The sequence below is a fragment of the Chiloscyllium plagiosum genome, chromosome 31 (assembly GCF_004010195.1).
Source record: "Chiloscyllium plagiosum isolate BGI_BamShark_2017 chromosome 31, ASM401019v2, whole genome shotgun sequence".
In the NCBI taxonomy this organism is placed as follows: domain Eukaryota; kingdom Metazoa; phylum Chordata; class Chondrichthyes; order Orectolobiformes; family Hemiscylliidae; genus Chiloscyllium; species Chiloscyllium plagiosum.
In genome coordinates, this window is record NC_057740.1 from 33,648,289 (window position 1) to 33,668,630 (window position 20,342).

At 40.2% G+C, this 20,342-nt stretch overlaps 1 protein-coding gene across 1 annotated transcript in view; it reads right to left on the minus strand.

Annotated features, from left to right (window-relative positions):
• Positions 1 to 20,342, minus strand: part of LOC122565403 (calcium/calmodulin-dependent protein kinase type IV-like) — a 144,318-nt gene that overhangs the window by 4,371 nt on the left and 119,605 nt on the right. Inside the window, exons 6-10 of the mRNA XM_043721352.1 lie at positions 14,804 to 14,894; positions 13,538 to 13,612; positions 5,208 to 5,283; positions 3,921 to 4,047; positions 328 to 480 (exon numbers count right to left, since the gene is read on the minus strand). Of these exons, the coding sequence (XP_043577287.1) occupies positions 328 to 480; positions 3,921 to 4,047; positions 5,208 to 5,283; positions 13,538 to 13,612; positions 14,804 to 14,894 (522 nt within the window). The remainder of the gene's footprint in view (positions 1 to 327; positions 481 to 3,920; positions 4,048 to 5,207; positions 5,284 to 13,537; positions 13,613 to 14,803; positions 14,895 to 20,342) is intronic.

The window sequence follows — 20,342 nt, forward strand, 5'->3', positions numbered from 1 at the left end:
AAGTCCCTCCTCCCTACCTTTTATCTTAGCCTGCTTGGCACACCCTTCTCATTCCTGAAGAAGGGCTTATGCCTGAAACGTCGATTCTCCTTCTCCTTTGATGCTGCCTGACCTGCTGCGCTTTTCCAGCAACACATTTTTAAGCTCTGATCCCCAGCATCTGCATTCCTCACTTTCTCCTAATTCCACCTGTACCTATATGTGCATGCATGGGATCAAGGGAAGGAAGACTTTAAGGCAGAAGTGTAGTCTCGGATAGGTATATGCCATTTCAACATTTAAAATTAATTTATTGCATAATTCCCTGCTTAATGTTCATTCACTCACTTTAAGTTTGCGCCTTGCATTAAATTCTTGCATTTTCTTCTGAGCGTTGTCCATATGAGCAATATTAGCCGCTTTCCCAGTCACCCAAGGGTGTTGCAAGGCCTGATGAACTGTTAACCGTTTCTGTGGATCTTGCACTATCAGTTTTCTAACCTGTATGTGAAGAAACGATGCCTTAGAAATAGCACTAGGAAGAAATCTCATTGGTTGTGAATCACCATTATTGAACATGATCTTAACAAAGACCATTTCAACATTCAAATTTACTTTATCAAAACCTGAGTTTTTTTAGTGAGTTTTTTCTTTGGTTGCAAAGTTGTCCCATTTCTTTTTTTCACATTTTGTTGCATCCTGATGCTTTTTAACGCAAACAAAATCTGTCACATCAAATTAGTTTAGATTAGATTACTTACAGTGTGGAATCAGGCCCTTCAGCCCAACAAGACCACACCGACCCGCTGAAGCGCAATCCACCCAGACTCATTCCCCTACATTTACCCCTTCACCTAACACTATGGGCAATTTAGCATGGCCAATTCACCTAACCTGCACAGTTTTGGACTGTGGGAGGAAACCGGAGCACCCGGAGGAAACCCACACAGACACGGGGAGAATGTGCAAACTCCACACAGTCAGTCGCCTGAGGCGGGAATTGAACCTGGGTCTCTGGCGCTGTGAGGCAGCAGTGCTAACCACTGTGTAGTTGGAAGATTCAGAGGCACCAAATGCAGTTCGATAGCATATTTAGAGCATTAGAGTGATTAGCTTCAATTTCTTATTTTTAAATTCATTCATGGGATGAGGGCATCGCTGGCTAGACCAGCATTATTGCAATTCCCAGAGAGCAGTTAAGAGTCAACCACATTGCTGTGGGTCTGGAGTCACATGTAGGCTAGACGAGGTAAGGATGGCAGTTTCCTTCTCTAAAGGACATTAGTGAACCAGATGGGTTTTTTTTCCAGACAATCAACAGTGGATTCATGGTCATCATTAGACTCTTAATTCCAGATTTTTATTTAATTCAAATTCCACCATTTGCCGTAGTGGGATTTGAACTTGGGTCTCTGGATTAACAGTTCAGCGATAGCAATTTTGAGAAGACTTGTAGCTCAGGTTGTAAGTTTGCTCACTGAGCTGGAAGGTTTGTTTTCAGACGTTTTATCACCATGCCAGGTAACATCATCAGTGAGCCTTTGGTGAAGCTCTGATGTTCTGTTCTGCTTTCTATTTATGTGTCTTGATTTGTTAAGGTGGGTGATATCATTTCAGTTCTTTTCCTCAGAGGTTAGTAAATGGGATCCCAATCAGTGTGTTTATTGATGGAGTTCTGGTCTGAATGCCAGGCCTCTAAGAATTCCCGTGAATGTCTCTGTTTAGCCTGTCCTAGGATGGATTTGTTGTCCCAGTTGAAGTGGTGTCCTTATTCGTCCGTATGTAAGGACACGAGTGATAGTGGGTCATGTCTTTTGGTGGCTAGTTGGTGTTGGTGTATCCTGGTGGCTAGTTTTCTGCCTGTCTATCCGATGTAGTTTTATTACAGTCCTTGCAAGATATTTTGTAAATGATATTCGTTTTGCTGGTTCATGGTATAGGATCCTTAAGGTTCATCAGTAGCTGTTTCAGTGTGATGGTAGATTTGTGGGCAACCATGATGCCAAGAGGTCGGAATAGTCTGGTTGTCATCTCCGAGATGTGTTCGATGTGTGGCTAGGGCGTTGCTAGGGTTTCTGCGTATGTTTGTGTATCCTGGTGGATAGTTTTCTGCCTGTCTGTCTGATGTAGCATTTGTTACAGTCTCTGCAGGATATTGCAGGGTAGAAAATTAGCCACCAAAAGACATGACTCACTATCATTAGTATGCTTACATATGGACGAAGAAGGACACCATTTTGACTGGGACAACACATTCATCCTAGGACAGGCTAAACAGAGACATGCATAGGAATTCCTAGAGGCCTGGCATTCAAACTCGAACTCTATTAATTAACACACTGATTTGGACCCATTTTACCAACCTCTGAGAAAAAGAACCGGAAATTTATCACTCACCTTAACAGACCAAGACACGCAAATAGAAAGCGGGACAGAACACCAGTGCTTCACCGGAGGCTCACTGATAGTGTTACCTAGCATGGTGATGAAACATGTGAAAACTACCTTCCAGTTCAACGAGCAAACTTACAATCTGAGTCCAGTAATAATAACACTAGGCCATCATCTCCCCATTATAATAATAGGATCATCATAAGTAAGTAAAACATGACAACTTGTTCGTATATACACTGATAAGATCTTATAAAACAAAAATAGCTGCTACCCAACTCTCAGTGCAATTCTACCAAAAGTGACCATGCCAGCAGAACAGATTGAAAGTCCCCAATATGCAGAATGACTCAAGATGGATAATGGAATGATCGACATTTGGCTCCTCATCCTTATGTAAGGAGTAGCCCAACTCTGACCACTTTGAGCAGCTGACTGGGTCCAAGCCCCTGAACTGATACCACAGGCTGCCCTTTACTTCCTGTGCCGTGATCACCTGACTGAAGGCTATCCCCAAGTGACTTGACTGAGGCCTAATGACAACCCTGGTATTCTTCCTTCCCTTGTGTTTGTGTTAATTGGCAAGGCAATACAGAAGTAAAATGCACCTGGTTTCTCTGGCTAAGGGGCAAAGCTCTAAGGCAAGTAAAATGCAAGGCAGACATGCTGTCAGCATCCAGGTGGGTTTGGAGCAAGTGAGCACTATGATAGAGATACCACAGAGTCTAGGAAAGATATCGAAATATTACTTACAGTGAGTATTTTAAGACTATGTTAAATTAAAACATGAATGTAAAAAAGCCCAGAGATGCAGTCTGATCCAGTATTTAAGATGGTGCACATCTCTGAGTGCAGTGACCTTGCCTGAAACATTACAATAACAGCCAATGAAGCCCAAGTTACAAAGCTGAAATAGAAAAGCTTCCTGTAACTGGCACAAGGGCTGTTAGAGGCTGGCAAATATTGAATGCTAATTTCCGTACACATTGGGTGCATGTCGTTGGTGCGAATGGAGTGTGTCCTGACTCTGCTGTTGGCCACTGAAATTAACTTAAAATGCCCTTGATAAAGAGGGGGAAATCTTACATTATTCCCATTCTGAGTCACTATCCATGAGGTCATATCTTGAGGTAAACAAGTTGAAAGTAGTTGAACGAAGGTACTTTCCTCCATGGTAAGTTTTTTTTATTCATTCATGGGATGTGGGTGTCGTTAGCCAGCAGTTGTTGTCTGGCTGGTGGTGAGCTGCCATCTAAAACCATTGCAGTTATTGGGATGTAGGTATACTCACAGTGCTGTGAGGAAGTAAGTTTCAGGATTTTGATCCAATTCCTTGAGGTTCCTCCAAAGTCTCACATACAGTATTCCAATCCCTGAACAAAAGCTTAAAGTGTCTCATATTCAGAATAACTTCAAGTTCATTCACGGTACTCAGCAGCTCTGAAACAGCCCTTTCTGCTTGTATCTTATAACACACAAACTATCAGCTTATCACTTTAGACCTTATTATTTGAGATATAAACGCTTGCTCAGATTTCTGCAATACTTACCAGATCTTTTGCATTTAGAGACACATCATCCCACCAGGGGGAGACAAATTCATAGTCACAGTTCAAGATCCTGCTGTACATATACTGGTCACCCCTTGCATCAAAAAATGGTTCAAACCCACAAAGCCTAGGAAAAATAACAAAAGTTAACTTACAGAGAGTATTTTAAAACAATGTTAAATTAAAAACCAAAATATAAAAATTAGGAGAAGTGGTTTGATGTGGAAGGTGTTGCTCACCAGGTAACACTTCAAAATTTCATAACTCTAACAACAAATCAGGCTATACCCTGTAGGTCACATCTTCCTCTTCTCTGCCTGGGATTTTGAACTTGACACAATGAAAGCAGATTTTGGTATAAACTGTTCACTATTTTCCACCAATCCATTACAACAGCTTCCTAGGAGGCATCCAAATCACACAGCACAACACTTGAACTTTCACTGTATGGTGACCAATTGTCAGAGTATCCTGACCAGGCAAACCTTATTATGGGTTAAGGTGCGCCAACCTGGTAATGGTTACAGGGATTTTTTGTTAGAGTTGGGTCAGCAGCGATCCTCATGCTGAACTGGACCAACTGCTACCAGGCCAAATATGTAGGCTGGACAGCAATAGGTTGGCCTGAAACCTGATATTACCTCTGTGCAGGCAAGCTGCTATGGGAATGTTAAATGTAGTGGCAGAATGGAACAGTGTCATCAATAGGCACCTCATGCTGCACCACATCTAATTCAGTAGAACAGCATCAAACATGGTGAGGAAAAAGTTGTGAGTACTTCATGTAGGTGCACATAAGGTTAAAGCAGAGGAGAAAATAACTCCTGAAAACTTCTGACATGAAATCAGTATAGAAGGGGGTGAAGGCAAGGAGCACCTTCTTAACTGTGGCTAATTTACTCTGGAAAAAAACTTCAGCAAGGTTAAAAAAGAGACTTAAAATGTCTGAAATTTGCAGTAAACATATGGCTTTTAAAAACTGTCATTTCATTTTCACATTTGCTTAGACAGGTTTAATCAGCAGGCTACCACAATTTATGCATGAAATTCAACAGCTTTAGAATAATTCAGCTGAGAAACTGCCTACAATTAATAAAGTTAGCAAATCAAATTAGTGCCAGCATGAAATCGAGCCCCAAGGTTGGTTTGCTTTGTGTTACCTATGTTTTGGCATCCATAATTTTGACAAAACATATTGTGTATTAGTGGCTAGAGTCTGAGTTCCTTGCAACATTATAATATGGTGCTGTACTCATGACAGTATAACCATGTTTGAAGCACACTTACAAGATGTAAGTTATGACTCCAACAGACCACATATCCACCTCAGGCCCATAGCTGCAGCCTCGCAGGATTTCAGGTGCTGAAAAAAATGGAAAATAATCCAATAGCATCAATAACTTAAGCATTAAATACATATTGTTAAACTTTAGGAATAAAAATAAAAAGTGCGGAAAATATTCAGGTCTGGCAGCATCTGCAGAGAGAGAAACAGTGAGGTGAGAGTGATATCTCTTGACATCAAGATTGCATTCAACTTAGTGTGGCATCGAGGAGCCCGAGCAAAACTGGAATCGATGAGCGTTAGGGGGCAAACTCTCCACTGGTTGGAGTCATGCCTGGCACATAGAAAGATGGTTGCAGTTATTGGAGGTCAGTTATCTCAGCTCCAGAACATCTCTGCTGGAGTTCCTCAGGGTAGCATCTTAGGCCCAATCACCTGCAGCTGCTTCATCATTGACCTTCCCTCTATCATGAGGTCAGAAGCGAGGATGTTTGTCAATGATTGTACAGTACTCAGCACCATTTTTGACTCCTCAGATACTGAAGCAGTCCATATTCAAATGCAAAAAAGTCTGGGCAATATCCAGGCTTGGGCTGACAAGTGCCAAGTAACAGTCAAAAACCAGGCAATGACCATCTCCAAGAAGAGACAATCTAAACACCACTGCTTGACATTCAATGGTGTTACCATCACTGAATCCCCCACTACTAACATCCCTAGGGTTAACATTGACCAGAAACGCAACTGGACTCACCACATAAGCACAGTGGCTACAAGAGCAGGTAGCCTACAAGGCTAGGAATACTGCAGTGTGTAACTCACCTCCAACTCTCTCATAGATCCAAAGAAAGGGAATTCATGGAATGCTTACAGGATGGTCTTTTGGAACAGCTTGTAATGGAGCCCACAAAAGAACAGGCTATTCTGGACTGAGTGCTATGTAATGGTCAGACTTTATAAAAGATCTTAAAGTAAGGAAACACTTAGGAGGCAGCGATCATAATATGGTAGAGTTCAGTCTGCAATTTGTAAGAGAGAAGGCAAAATCGGATGTAATGGCGTTACAATTAAATAAAGGTAATTACAGGGGTATTAGAGAGGAACTGATGAACATCGACTGGAAGCAGAGCCTAGTGGGGAAGACATTACAACAACAATGATAGGAGTTTCTGGGTGTAATTGAGGACACAGTACAGAGGTTCATCCCAAAGGAAAGAAAGATTATCTGGAGGGGGGGGGGGGGGGGGGGGTGGCTGATAAAGGAAGTCAGGAAATGTATCATAGAAACAGAGAGAGCTTATAAAGTGGCCTAGAGCACTGGGAAATCAGAAGATTGGGAAGACTACAAAAACAAACAGAGGATAACAAGGAGCGAAATAAAGAAGAAGAGGATCAAATATGAAGGTAAGCTAGCCAGTAATATGAGAAATGATAGTAAAAGTTTCTTTCAATACATAAGAAACAAACAAGAGGCAAAAGAAGAAATTGAGCTGCTCCAATTAGATTAGATTAGATTACTTTACAGTGTGGAAACAGGTCCTTTGGCCCAACAAGTCCACACCGACCCGCCGAAGCGCAACCCACCCATACTGCTTCATTTACCCCTTACCTATCACTACGGACAATTTAGCATGGCCAATTCACCTGACCTGCACATCTTTGGACTGTGGGAGGAAACCGGAGCACCCGGAAGAAACCCACGCAGACACGAGGAGAATGTGCAAAAACTCCACATAGTCAGTCACCTGAGGTGAGAATTGAACCCGGGTCTCTGGCGCTGTGAGGCAGCAGTGCTAACGACTGTGCCACCGTGCCACCCACAAATTGATTTAAATAAGAATTTTGAATGCAAAGCGCTTTGAGCATTCCTGTGACTCTGCTGTTTGAGGATGAGTGAGCACCTCTTTCCCAATGTTTCAACATTCATTCACTTTAATTTCTCTCCCATCTGTTATCATGCTTTCTCTGAGCTGATCTTCTGAATAAGACCCACCTCTTTCTGCCTTGATCCTATTCCAGCTAACTTCCCCTTCTGGGTTTCATGTCAGCTGATATTTGGCTGTGAACAATTCCATCTCCTCTGGTTCTGTCTCCTGTCTCTTCAAATCTGCCATTATCATACACCTCTTCAAAAAACAAATCCTTGACTCTATTGTTGTTACAAACTTTCCCCAGCTTTAAATGCCCTTTTCTGCCAAAAATTTTCAAACATATCACCTCTCAATCCATGTCGTTCTTTCTCATGAGTCGATGTTTCTAAAGTTTAAAACAGGTCTTCACCCTTCTCATAGCACTGAATCTTTCTTAATTAAAGTCCACTGTGGTTATGACAAATGGAAGATGATTCTTCCTCATGCTTCTCAGCCTGTGCATAAAATTGACACAGTAGATCATACTATCCTTTTCCATTACCTCCACCACATTGCCAAACAGGCTAGGACTGCCATCCCAGGCTTCATGATTATCTTTCCAATCAAAGCCAAAGAATCATTTGCAATGGCTTCTCCTCATGTCCTGACCACTACCTCTCAAAGATCTATCCTTGGATGCTCCAATTTGTCAACTTAAATGCTGCCCCAAATAAAGAGATACAGCTTTCACATAAACACTGATGACTTCCAGATTACCTCACCAGCCTTTCTCTTGACTCCTCTATTGCCTTTGATTTGTCAGGTTGCTTGTCTGATGTCCAGTACTAGTTGAACAGAAAATTTCTTCAAAATAAATGTTCTGAAGAGTGCAACCATTATCTTTATTCTCTGCCAGACGCTCTGTTCCTTAGCCACCTATACCATCAGACCATTGTTGAGCTTCAGAATCATGTAATTCTGTATAAGCCCAAGGTGAACTCCTGATCCCACATCCATTCCATCATCAGCTTTGTCTACTTCCACATGCATAACATCATCTATTTCAGCCCCTGTCTTAGCTCATGTGCACTACAACTTATTACCAATGGACTTAAAGGATTTAGTGATAATGCAAGAAGGCAGAATTGTGATGGAAGGTCAGCCATTATAGTAATGAATGATGATACTTGTTTCAAAAACCTACAGCTATTCCTACTTCATATATCTTGTATGTTCTAATGAAAGCCTCATTTATGCCTTTGTTACTTTTAGATTGGCTATTCCAATACTCTCCTGGTCAACCTCCCATCTTCCTCTCTCCATAAACTTCAGCTCACCAAAACTCTGCTATTATATTCTTACTCGCTGCAAGTCCTTTTCATCCATCACTTCTACATTTGTTGATTTGTATTAGGTTCCAGTCTATTAATGCTTTGATTTTAAAATTCTGATTGTTCTTTTCAAATCTATTCATGGACTAACCGTTAGAAATCTGCTATTCTCATTTTCTGGCCTTTTGCACATATCTATTTTAACCATCATTGGTAAGTGTTTCATCAGCTGGCTCAGTTTTAAAATCTAGAATTCTTTCCTTATACCTCTTTGCCTCATTAGCACTTGCTTGTCCTTTAACATACTCCTTGAGGCTTAATGTCTCCATTTGTGGCTTGATATCAAATTTTGTTTGATTACACTCCTGTCAAACCTTGAGACTTTTTGTTACACTTTAATTACTGACCCTGATTGGCCGGATACTGGGAACATTTGCACATACACATTTGACTGCATCTGGCAGTGCATGAACTACTTGTCTTACTGTTAATGTCATTGATGTGCAGCCATCAGCCAGTGCCAGTCATGGTTTGCACCTGCAAGATTGGTGACATCATTCACTCAGCAACTCTCTCTGGCATGCCCTGCCTGCGAATCACCTACTTCATCCTGCTGTCCCCAACCTTTGATGCTCCAAAATTGTGAGCTGTGGTCTTTCTAGCAAAGGTGATAATCAGTAATTTCAAGGTGCCAAAATAATACTGCCTCTCACTACATGCATGTCAATTTCTATTTCTTTCCCATTACAATCAGCTTTTGCAAAGGCCTAATGCATAAAATTATACAGTGTGCATGTCTGCAGTCTGAGAAATAATGCACAGTAAAAAATAATCTCTTTAGCAAAGTTTACTGTTTGCAATTTGTTCCAACTGAGACTAATATAGTGTTCTAATCCAGAGAGAATTCCAATTTAGAATTGCCAGTTACACTTGCTTACATATACTGCATTTATTAATCCACGGGGCCTTGTTCTTTGTAGATAGAAATAACTACATATTATGTTCACATATTATGCCTGCTTCAACTCAACAAAATAGATGAGAGCCATTTGCTGGTTCATTTCTTGGGGAAATCCCTTGACAATACCAGCTTATCTACCTGCCTTATTTAAAATTTAACAAAGTTAAACATGTAGTTAACAGTCAGTCATCATGCATGGCAATATTAAACTAATCTGAAGGTAAATGTGATGTTGCCTATTTAGGCTCATTCAAGCAAAAGACAAAACACAAACTCTTAGCTTCCATATCACATCACCTAATTGCTTCTTACATAACTCCAATTACCTCATTTCGAAGTCTGCTTGAAGTATTGTCATTATTTGTATGAACAAATCTTTGTGATATTAATCCAGTGTTTGATAGCACCATCTGAATCTCTGTCCTTTAAGATCTTTAAAAGCTTTAAGTTAGTGAGTCATGTGATTGTGGATATTATTAAAGCTGCCATTGCAATGATAGTCCCTGAATTTAACCACCATGGCTGACGAAGAGATAGCATGCAGACCCTTACAGAACTATATAGTATTTTGATAGACGTTATGGTCAGACAGTGAAGCCCTTGCACCAGGTAGAATAAGGCCTCATTGAAATTCAGATGTTGAGCCATAATATCATTTTGATCTTGACTATATTTTCTATGGTCAGCCTTGACCGGAGGACAGCGGGTATAAAGGAGTCTCAGTCTAGATTAGAGTGGTGCTGGAAAAGCACAGCATCCAAGAAGCAGGAAAATCGTCTACCTGCCTGACCCGCTGTGCTTTTCCAGTACCACTCTAATTTAGACTCTGATCTCCAGCATCTGCAGTCCTCACTTTTGCCATAAAGGCATCTCAGGTGAACAGTAAAAAGGTAAGCAGTTTCTAAAAATGGTCCTGAGGGCAGTACGACTGTCTTCTGTCCACATGGAAACAGAAGGCCTTTGCTCCTTAGAGCAATTGTTCTCCATTCCAGCACTACCTCCCTTCCGCCACTGAACTGACTGCTGGGCACTGCTGCCAGAGTCTCCTTTGAGGCTTAGCCAACTTCTTATGCTTACAAGCCTGATGTCATGTATTGGCGCTAGGTTTGGAGAGGAGTTGACTGTGGTCTATTCAAATAAAGCTCAGAAATGAATGACTCAGACCTCACACTGGAAAGGCAAGGCAAGGTGAGCTTAATGTTCTGATCACCAGTTCCACATTAGCTTCTCTATCTCCTCAGTTAAAAGGTGGGCTTTGGTCAGAGATAATTTATTTTGCAATATATATCACGAAAGGTATCGTAGTAGCAAGAGTGAGTTGTCACAGTCTTACATTTGCAAAGTACATGCAAATTTCAGCACAATCTTGCAAAAGTTAAAACCAGTGCCTGGTTCAGGAGGGAGGATTGGGCTATTAGGAATGTTCCGGGGCAGATGAGATCTGTGCAAGGAGGATGGGTTACACTTTAACTGGACTAGGATCAATATCCTTTTGGGGAGATTTGCTAGTGATGTTAGGGAAGATTTAAGCGTAGCTAAGAGGAAGTTATAAAGGAAAGTGAAACATAGCAGAAATCAATCCGAGAATCAACCAAGGTCAAATTAAGGAATAGTGTTGAAAAGGCAGAATTAAAAAGCACTTTGAATGCACACAGCATTTGCAACAAGATAGATGAATTGAAGGCACCAGTAGAAGTAAAAGGGTATGATTTAATTGTCATTACAGATATTGTGACAGTAGGATCACCAACTGGGAACAAAGGGTATTTGCCATTTCAGAGAGATGGGCAAACAGGAAAAGGAGGTGGGGTAGAGCTGATCGATTTGTGAAGAGATACTTATATTTGATAAACCTGACAGACTCTTTTAAGCATGTTTTTTAGCAGAGTTGATAAGGGGGAACTGGTGGATGTGGTGTATTTAGATTTTCAGAAAGCTTCTAATAAAGTACCATATAGGAGGTTAGCAAACAAAATTAAAGTACGTGGAACTGGGGTCATAGACTAGTGCGGATTGAGGTTTGGTTATCGGCATAAAGCAGACAGTCGGAATAAGTAAGTCATACTCTGGTTGGCAGACTGTGACTAATGGAGTACTGCAAGGATCAGTGCTTGTATCCAGCTGTTTACCATTTATATTAAGGATATAGATGTGGGGCCTGTGGGCACACTTGCGATTCAGTGGTAGTACTCCCACCTCTGGACCAAGGGACCTAGGTTCAAGTCCCACCTGCTCCAGAAGTGTGTAGATAACATCTCTGAACAGGTTGACTAGAAAACATATAGATGTTAGGACAAATTGTAACATTTTCAAGTTTGCAGATGATATAAAATTTGATAGAGATTTGAATTGTGAGGAGGGACATATTCCACAGTAGAACAAGCTGCCAAAGGAAAGTAATCAGTGCCACATCACTAGAAATAATTTGAAAATTGTCATCTTCAGGATTGTCATTTTCAGCGGGCCATGCCTGTTGTGGCCAGCCCTACCCATCTAAATGTTGGCAGAATATGGTTGTTAATTTTCTGACTAAAGCAGAATCTCTCTCTATGTCGCTTTCCTCTTTTTTATGACACTTCTTTAAAGTCTACATATTTGACCAAGCACTTGGCCATCCGACCAATGCCTGCTGAATCCTAACATTATGTTTTTCTCTTTTTTTAATGCTCCTGTGAAGCACCTTTACATGATGTGTCTTTACATTGAAGCTGCTATCGAAACAGAAATGGTAGTGCTGGCCCTCCTGTGTTAACAGCATCCTGTGCTGGCACTTGGCTTGCACAGTAAATCAGATTGGTTTCAGCTGAAACACTTGGACCAAGTATGGCATGGGTTTCCTCCAGGTGCTCCAGTTTCCTCCCACCATCCAAAGATGTGTAGGTTAGGTGGATCGGCCATGAGAAATGCTGGGTTACAGGATTAGGGTAGGGGGTGGGTCTGGATGGTCTTCGGAGCGTCAGGTGAACTCGATGGGTCAAATGGCCTGTTCCACACTGTAGGGATTCTATGATACAGTGATTTAGAAAGCCTTACTGAGTCAGCAAGTGTATGACCATTGAAATATGTGGAGTGTGGATAAATGAGGTTATTCACTTTGATAGAAGGAATGTAGGTGTACGGTATTTCATAAATAATAAGAGATTGGAAAGTGTTGATGTCCAAAGGGACCTCGATGTTCTTGATCGTAAGTCACTGAACCTGGAATGCAGATGCAGCAAACAATTTGAAAGGTAAATGTTAAGTTAACCTTTATTGCAAGAGGCTGTAAGTAAAGGAGCAAAAATGTCTTGCTTCACTGATATAGAACACTAGTGAAACTACACCTCGAGTATTCTGGGTGTCCCCTTGTCTAAAGAAGGACATACTTGCCGTAGACGCACTGCAGCAGAAATTCACCAGACCTTTTCTCTGGGATGATGGGACTGCCTCATGAGGAGAGATTGGACCTGTGTCCTCTGGAGTGTAAAAGAATGAGAAATATATAAAATTCATAAAGGGATGGTCAGTGTAGATGCTGAAAAGATGGTTTCCCTGCCTGTGGGGTTTAGTCTCAGAGAACACAGTCACAGAATGAAAGGTAAGCTGTTTAGGACTGAGATGAAGAAATACATCTTCAGTCTGAGGGTGGTGATTCTTTCAAATTTTCTACCTCAGAGAGCTGTGGAAGCTCAGTCATTATGCAAGATCCAGACAGAGATTGATAGATTTCGAGCTACCAATGATAAGGGGAAAGCAGAGGACCTTAACATTGAGGTAGCTATCAATCATGATGCAGAATGACAAAGCAGATTCAAGGGGCTGAATGGCTTTCTCCTATTCCTATATTTTATTGTCCAGACACCAAAGGATCTGCTGTGGAACAGAATGGTGATTAGTGCTTTACTTAATCAATTTTACAAGAACAATGCATTTGTTAGCCATTCAGTAACTTAAGTAGTTGAATCACCTTGATTCTCTGTCTCATGGGAATATTCCACTATCATTATAAATGGTAATTTGCTCCTGTAGAATAATATGAGATTGTCAAGTGAGCATTTTACTCTCAGCATGATTTGCTTGCTCCCCTTTATCCAAATAAACTCAATTCAGTGGAAGTGTTTGGCATATGATTTTTAGAGTTTTGTGGTCAAGTATTCTTGCATCAAAATGTCAATGTTTGTTAGACATTCAGTGAAATCCTACTTACTTACCGCAATATCCAGGAGTCCCACAAACTGTCTTCATGGTAACCTGCTCATTCAGAATTTTGGATAGACCAAAGTCAGCTAAATCAACAAAAAAAACAGGATCAATAGTGAATATTCTATTTTTACAACGTGTTTGTGTTTGTTGTTATTGTCAGAACAAAGGTCTATGTCATTGCCTAGAATAGTTATCAAATATAATGGTAGCATCAATGCTGTAAAGCCAACATTTTCATACCTGACAGACTAGTGATCTGTGCATCTACTTTAATAACTGCCTTTTGAAACAGATGAAAGGTTCAGGTAACTCAACAATACAGATGGCTCTTGTTGCTAAGGACAACAGTATATTTTTAAAAAATTATTTAGTTATAATCAGAAAGGTTCCATATGGTTAAGAAAATCAAGAAAAATAGAGAGGAAACAGCATTTTAATCTTGTTGGGCATTTTTGCAGGATAGTGGCTATCTCAATAAGGCTTTAGTAAGAAATAAACTACACATAAACTGAAAATAAAAACAGAAACAGTGTGGTGTCCATGATCTTAAACAAGTATATTAAAAAATCTAAAATTCTGGGTAGAGATCAAGAGAAAATGTTCTCAATCATTGACAGTACCCCAGAAAATTAGATCTTCCTTGTCAGAATGTCATATACATGTAAAAGCAGTCTGTACTTAAAACATTAACTAGTCTTCTCTTTTCAAATTCAATCTACGATGTTTTGTATTTTTATTTAAATAGAATTTGGAGAGTTTTTCAGAAACCTTCAAATTCAGTTTGAGACAGAAAGCAACCGGGGTCTCAAAACCAATGTTCACAACATAAATTACAGAGATATGAAGAAAGTGTGTCTAAAACGGGCTGATGTAAATTGGAGACCTGTAGCCCTGGCCAGGAGATCTTTCCTGAATATTTTCCAATAATTCCTGTGAGAAGGTGTAAGTATGTGCATGTTATGTGGAGCCAGAATTGACCTTAGCTCTGTTGCTTCAACAGTGAACAACATACTGTCACTTGATCACAGAGTCAGTTCTTATATGGAAAATGGCTTTTACTCTGAGATACAGGATTTAAAACAAAACACATTTGTTAAACATGTATGAGAACTTTCCTATTGTCATGGTTAGCAAGACTGTGAATTTGTTGACAATTTTGCTATTCACAGAGCGAATAGGAAATCTGCTGTATTGCTAAGGAATTCTGTAGTTTCTCACAGCTTCTAGGTATGGCAAACCTTCAGTTACTTGTGATTATGTACATTGAGGCTTACCTATTTTCAGTGGTGCTTCTGATGATAGATCTGCATATAGGAGGTTTTCTGGTTTCAGGTCTCGATGTACCACTCCATTCTCATGTAAATACTGAAAAGATATTGAAAAAGAAATTAGCATTTCACATTAACAAAATAACAGTACCATAATTTTGTACTTGAAAGGCTTTTGGCCAACTAATGTACTACTGATATTTGTTTCTGATTATTGCAGTAAATTGCAGCCTCTCCTGCTTGAAGCAGTTGTACAATGATGTAACAGATAGGTTTCCCAGCATTGGCACAGCAGAGAATTTCACTGCTGTTGAAAATTACGAAAGAGTCTTAAAACTTAAAAGGTCATTATTGAAGTATGTTGGCAAAGATTAGTAATGATATCCGTGCTAAGATTGCACATGTGCTATAATGTGATTTATTCTTTGTTTCCTGTGTTTTTGGGATGACTTTTCTTGTATTTATATATAAACTCTTTGGTTCATGGGGAGATTTACTCAGATCTGAATACAATCTGTCCTGATATAACGTGATAGTTCCCGTTCCCATGTGATCAAGTGTTATAAAAAGATCATGTAATAGCAGCTTCATTTAAACCAATGGGACTAAAATTGTGTTACAGCCAATATATGTAAGGAAGGCTCACGTTCTACAAGTAATAGTCTCAGTTCTTCAATCGCGTTATAGCCAATTTGTGTTGAAGAAATGCTCATTATAGCAGAACTGACTGTACCAAAATAAGGTGTATTGGAAAGCATGCCTGACTTTCTTGCATTCCTGCTATGCTTGGGAATTGCATACAAATACAGAGCTAGGAAATGCTCTCCCTCCCTTTAGTTGTTTTGTTTTTATTACATTGGGTTAAAAGTGTTTCACAGATTTTGTTTTTCCAGAAAGTGTAAAGTCTGTGGCTTTAACAATTGCGAGTTTCAGTGACTGTTCAAGCCAATTTTAATTGATTTTATGTGTGGCATTCAGGAGGGAGGATGATGTTATTACATAAACCTTTGTAAAGCTGGAGTAGTTTTGTATCTTAGCTCGAAAAGCAGTACAGCCCAGAACTCAGAGGTTCCTATCCTTGGAACTGCTAACAACTGTTTTCATGGGGGTGGCGGTGGGGGTTGGGAATGGGGACCGGAGGCATTTTACACAATGGTATTTTACTGAGACAGCTGCATAGTTAAGAAGGTCAGGTGCCTTCAAACAGAAACAGTTTTGGTTACACAGATTTCTGAAACATGAAACATATCTGCGCTTTCGACATTTGAGGGAAAGGTCTGAATCTGTTCAGAATTATTTAGAGATAAATTAATCTCTTGGGTGAGGTCACATACTTCTTTTACAGAGGTCAGAATGTGTGTAAAATTGGATAAGGTCTTTGAAGATGTAGTTAGTTAAATTCTTTGTTTAAATTTTGAGAAAGAAAAGTCACTCAGCTTGCATTTGGAAAAGCATCTATGCTTGATATTTCAATAAATATTTGTTGATATGAGCATGAGGCTTATCATCATATGATTAATGCACCTTTTCTATTTCTACAACTTTTCATTACGATAGTGTTAGGTCTGTAAATTTGAACTTTCACAACCCAGAGAAGTTATAGCTGTTTTTAAATGGGTTGGGGGAGCATGAATACATGTGTTGGTTTTTATAGGGGACTAAATACTTCAAAGAAATCTTTTTCTCATCAGGGATTAAGTAATTGAGGGAATTTAAGTTTCTTGGATGGTCTTTTGTCAATGACATTTTTATTTTAAAACAGTGAAGTCTATAATAGACATTTAGAAAATTATTGTTTAATCTCATCATGGGGACTGAGGTCTTCCCATGGTGAAGATTAGATGAGTCGGCATGGAGGGAATAAAGGACCATGAACAGTGGTTGGAGTTCATAGATTGGCAAGGAAGGTATGAGAAGCAATTGAAGTTAGTTTATGGGCCTTGCATTGCAATAGAGATGTGGAAATGGTTGAAATGGGTAAAGGGTTGGGGTTATCATGTCGGTAATGAGATGCAACTGGGTGTGTCGGAGGGTGGTGCATCCGGAGATTTTATCAGTTAACACTCTGGTTCTCCATCCACCCTCTGGCTGTCTCTATGCTGTATCTAGGAGCAGAATGCCCTACTTCAGTTTGCACCTATTCTCCAGTTCATTCCTGATGAACAGCTTATGGTTGAAACATTGATTCTCCTGCTCCTTGGATGCTGCCTGACTGGCTGTGCTTTTCCAGCACCACACTCTTCGACCCCATTCCCCAGTATTAAAGATTAGAACAATGGAGTTGTTCTCAAGTTGGGTTTGTGGAGTTGGGAATTTCCCAACCAGAGTAAAATTTTTGCCCCACGACATTGTGGATCCGACTGTTTTAGCAGATTCTTGTGCTCACATTTTGAAATCCCACTGAAATGGCCAGAAACCTGGGAAGCTTAGAGGCTGGGCTTTGAGATTCTGTCATCAGGATTCTCACACCTTGGTATTCGTAGTGATACTGTTTATGGAGCTGTTACCTTTTCTGTCATCTGCTATTTGTGAAACTATTGGTCATTAGCGGGCCGACTCAGGATAACAAGGTCTACATGTATTCCAGTCTTCAGTCCTTAAACAAATTATGAGGTGCTATAATTAAAGAAGTAAGATTTTTGAAAATTATACCCCTGTGCTGGACCAGGCTTGACTAACTACAATAGTTACTTTCCTTCCTGCTGCAGACTCAGTCTAGCAGCCCTGTCCCCACTGTCAGGACTCCACTGGTTCAATTAAAAATGGAGCAACTGTGACATTCTATGTCCTTTTTTCCCACGGTGCTTCTCCAAGTTGGTGTGGAACATGGATGATTTTGGATTCATCAGCCCTAGAAGGGGGTATTGCGATGGGTGGGAATAAGCAGGAGGTTTCCTTGCCCATGTTTGACCTGGTGACATGACACTTTGTGGGTTTGGAGCAAATGAGGAGGACTGCCAGAGCAGTTCCCTGCTGACTGTATACTACCGTGTTGCCACCTCTGTTGAATTTGTTCTGATGATGGGAAATGATATATGGTCTAATGGACATACCCAGGGAAAGCGATGGTGATGTCTTTAGACATTTTATGTAAGGTATGATTCCATGAAGATGATTCAAGGCTGTTGTTTGATCAGAGGATGGACAAAACCCCAGATGATAGCAAGGAGAACTTTGCAAGATTGACAGGACTAGGTCACTGCTGTTGTTTCTGGTGCCGATAGATCAATGCTGAGCGGTCCATCCAGTTTCATCTCCTTTCTTAGACTTTGTATCAGTTTGGTCCAACTGATCATCCTTTTTTGTCTTTGAATGGTGTTGACAGGGCAGTTAAGAGTCTACCACATTTCTGTGGTTCTGGAGTCACGTATAGACCAGATCAGATTATGACAGGCAGATTTCCTTCCTCAAAGAACATCAATGAACCAGATGGGTTTTTACAACAAGCGACAGAGGTTTCGTAATCACCATTAGGTTGGCTTTCAATTCCAGTTTCTTTCATTAATTTCACCATCTGCCATGATGGGTTTTGAATCATGTTTTACCAAATCCCCAGAGCATTACCCTCTGATTGAAGGAAGCTCTTGCTGGACAGGACTTCTGTTATCTTCTTCCCCTACTACCCCCATGGTTTTGCCAGGCCTTTTCTGGGGATAGACAGAGTGGGTTTCTCACCAGACTCCATCAGATGAGATACCTGCTGCTTCAACAAGATTCTGCTACACTTTTGGAAAAAGAACATCATTCCAATTTTGCTCAAAATTGTGGTTGTGGGAAAGTTACAGTCATGTTGTATTGACAGAAAAAATCATTACTCCCACATTATTCTCCTCAAAACAATCCGTTGTTGGGGCTATTTTTAATTCTGTGTAAGTGAATGCCTTTTGAATAATCTAAAAATTGGCCCTAATGGAATCAATTTACCATCATCTGCAGCACAGTGTGCACAACAAAGCTTTTTTTCATAATTTGTGTGGTGGCAAGCTCTGAGTTTGGTGTCTGTCAAATGTTTCAATGTCAGCCAATTGTGTAATGACTTTCATCAGATTCAAGGCTGCTTAATTTCATTTGAATGAAAAATTAATCTGATTCCATAGTTTGCATTCAACCATCATCCTCCAGGTGCAAAATTTGCTCTATTTCACAAGTCCATTCATTCTGATCCTGTTGTAAGCTGCAGTATAACTGATCAAATGAAGATTGAAACCATTATATTTACTGACTATTACTCTTGGTTATTGGTTTCCTTTTGCTTGTTTATAGGTTATGGAGAATGCTGGCAAGGCATGGGTTTTGCATCCCAGCGATCACACTTTGTGTTCGAGTCTCATTCCAAATATTTAGTAAGGAGAGTATCACAGTCAATTTGGATTCTGTCCTTACATACATGCATGCATGCTCTTGTATTGAACAGAAGAACTGAGAGTAACATGCTGCATCAAGCATTGCTGAAATGTTACAGAATTCCTGACAGCACTGTTGAAATGCCGACAACTCAAGGACTGCAGCAGTTCAAGAAGACAGCTCACCACCTTATCCTGAGCAATTTGAGATAGTCAATAAAAACTGGTCTAGCTAGCTAATATTCCATTAATGAATGGAAAAAAAAATTAAACATCTGTGAAATATTAAAAACCTTTGAGTGGCTGTGACATTGACATTCTAATAACCTGTTCCTGTGAATGCTATTGAGAGGCTGACAGAACTACTTCTAATAATATGTGAAAGGTTGGTGTACCCTCTGAAGTTTTTGCCTTGACGTTACACTGATCTTGTTTTTTAACAACTCTGCAGCCTTTCCCTCAGCGTAAACTGTAACTGAAATCTTCTCAGGCATGGAACAACATGGGGATTGGAAAAAAGTTGGGAGAATTGCATTAGTTCGACAGTGAGGAGCCTCCTGCCATCAAGAGCAAAATGTCCCATTTTCCAACCAAGTAGTCAACTTCAATATTAGATTCTTGGTAGTTAGCATGACGAGGCTCCATCTGGGTAATCCAAGATGGAGGACGGGAAAAATTTCTGGCTGTAACAGCTGCTCCTTTTTTGAGGTATGTTAGGTGCTGGAGGTGATTTTCCTTTGCTGTTTGAATTCATGTATCGCTGGACATTGGAGTGGAGGAACTGTTGGGCGAAGTTCGCAGCACAGAATCAGATAAGTTAATCATTGTTTTTAAGTGTGGTCTACACAGAATCGGCAGTTGTGAGTAGAGTGGGTTCTTTCTTTATTATATGTTTTTGGAGATATGTCTCATGATTAAACTTAAAATATAAGCCATAGCTATTAATTTAACCTGGGGCAGTGTTTGTAGAGGAATAAGACGGTGTTATTTTCTGGGTCTATAGATTGTGAAGGAGCAAATATGGCCTTTAATAGAGTGATATGTACTTCTTGTCAGATGTGGGAGTTTAAAGAGACCTTAAGGGTTACTGCGGATTATATCTGCCATAAATGCTGTTGGCTGCAAATCTTATCAGATCGAGTGGATCGGTTGGAGAGACAGATAGAAGCGATGAGGAATTTGCAACAGCAACAGTATGTGAT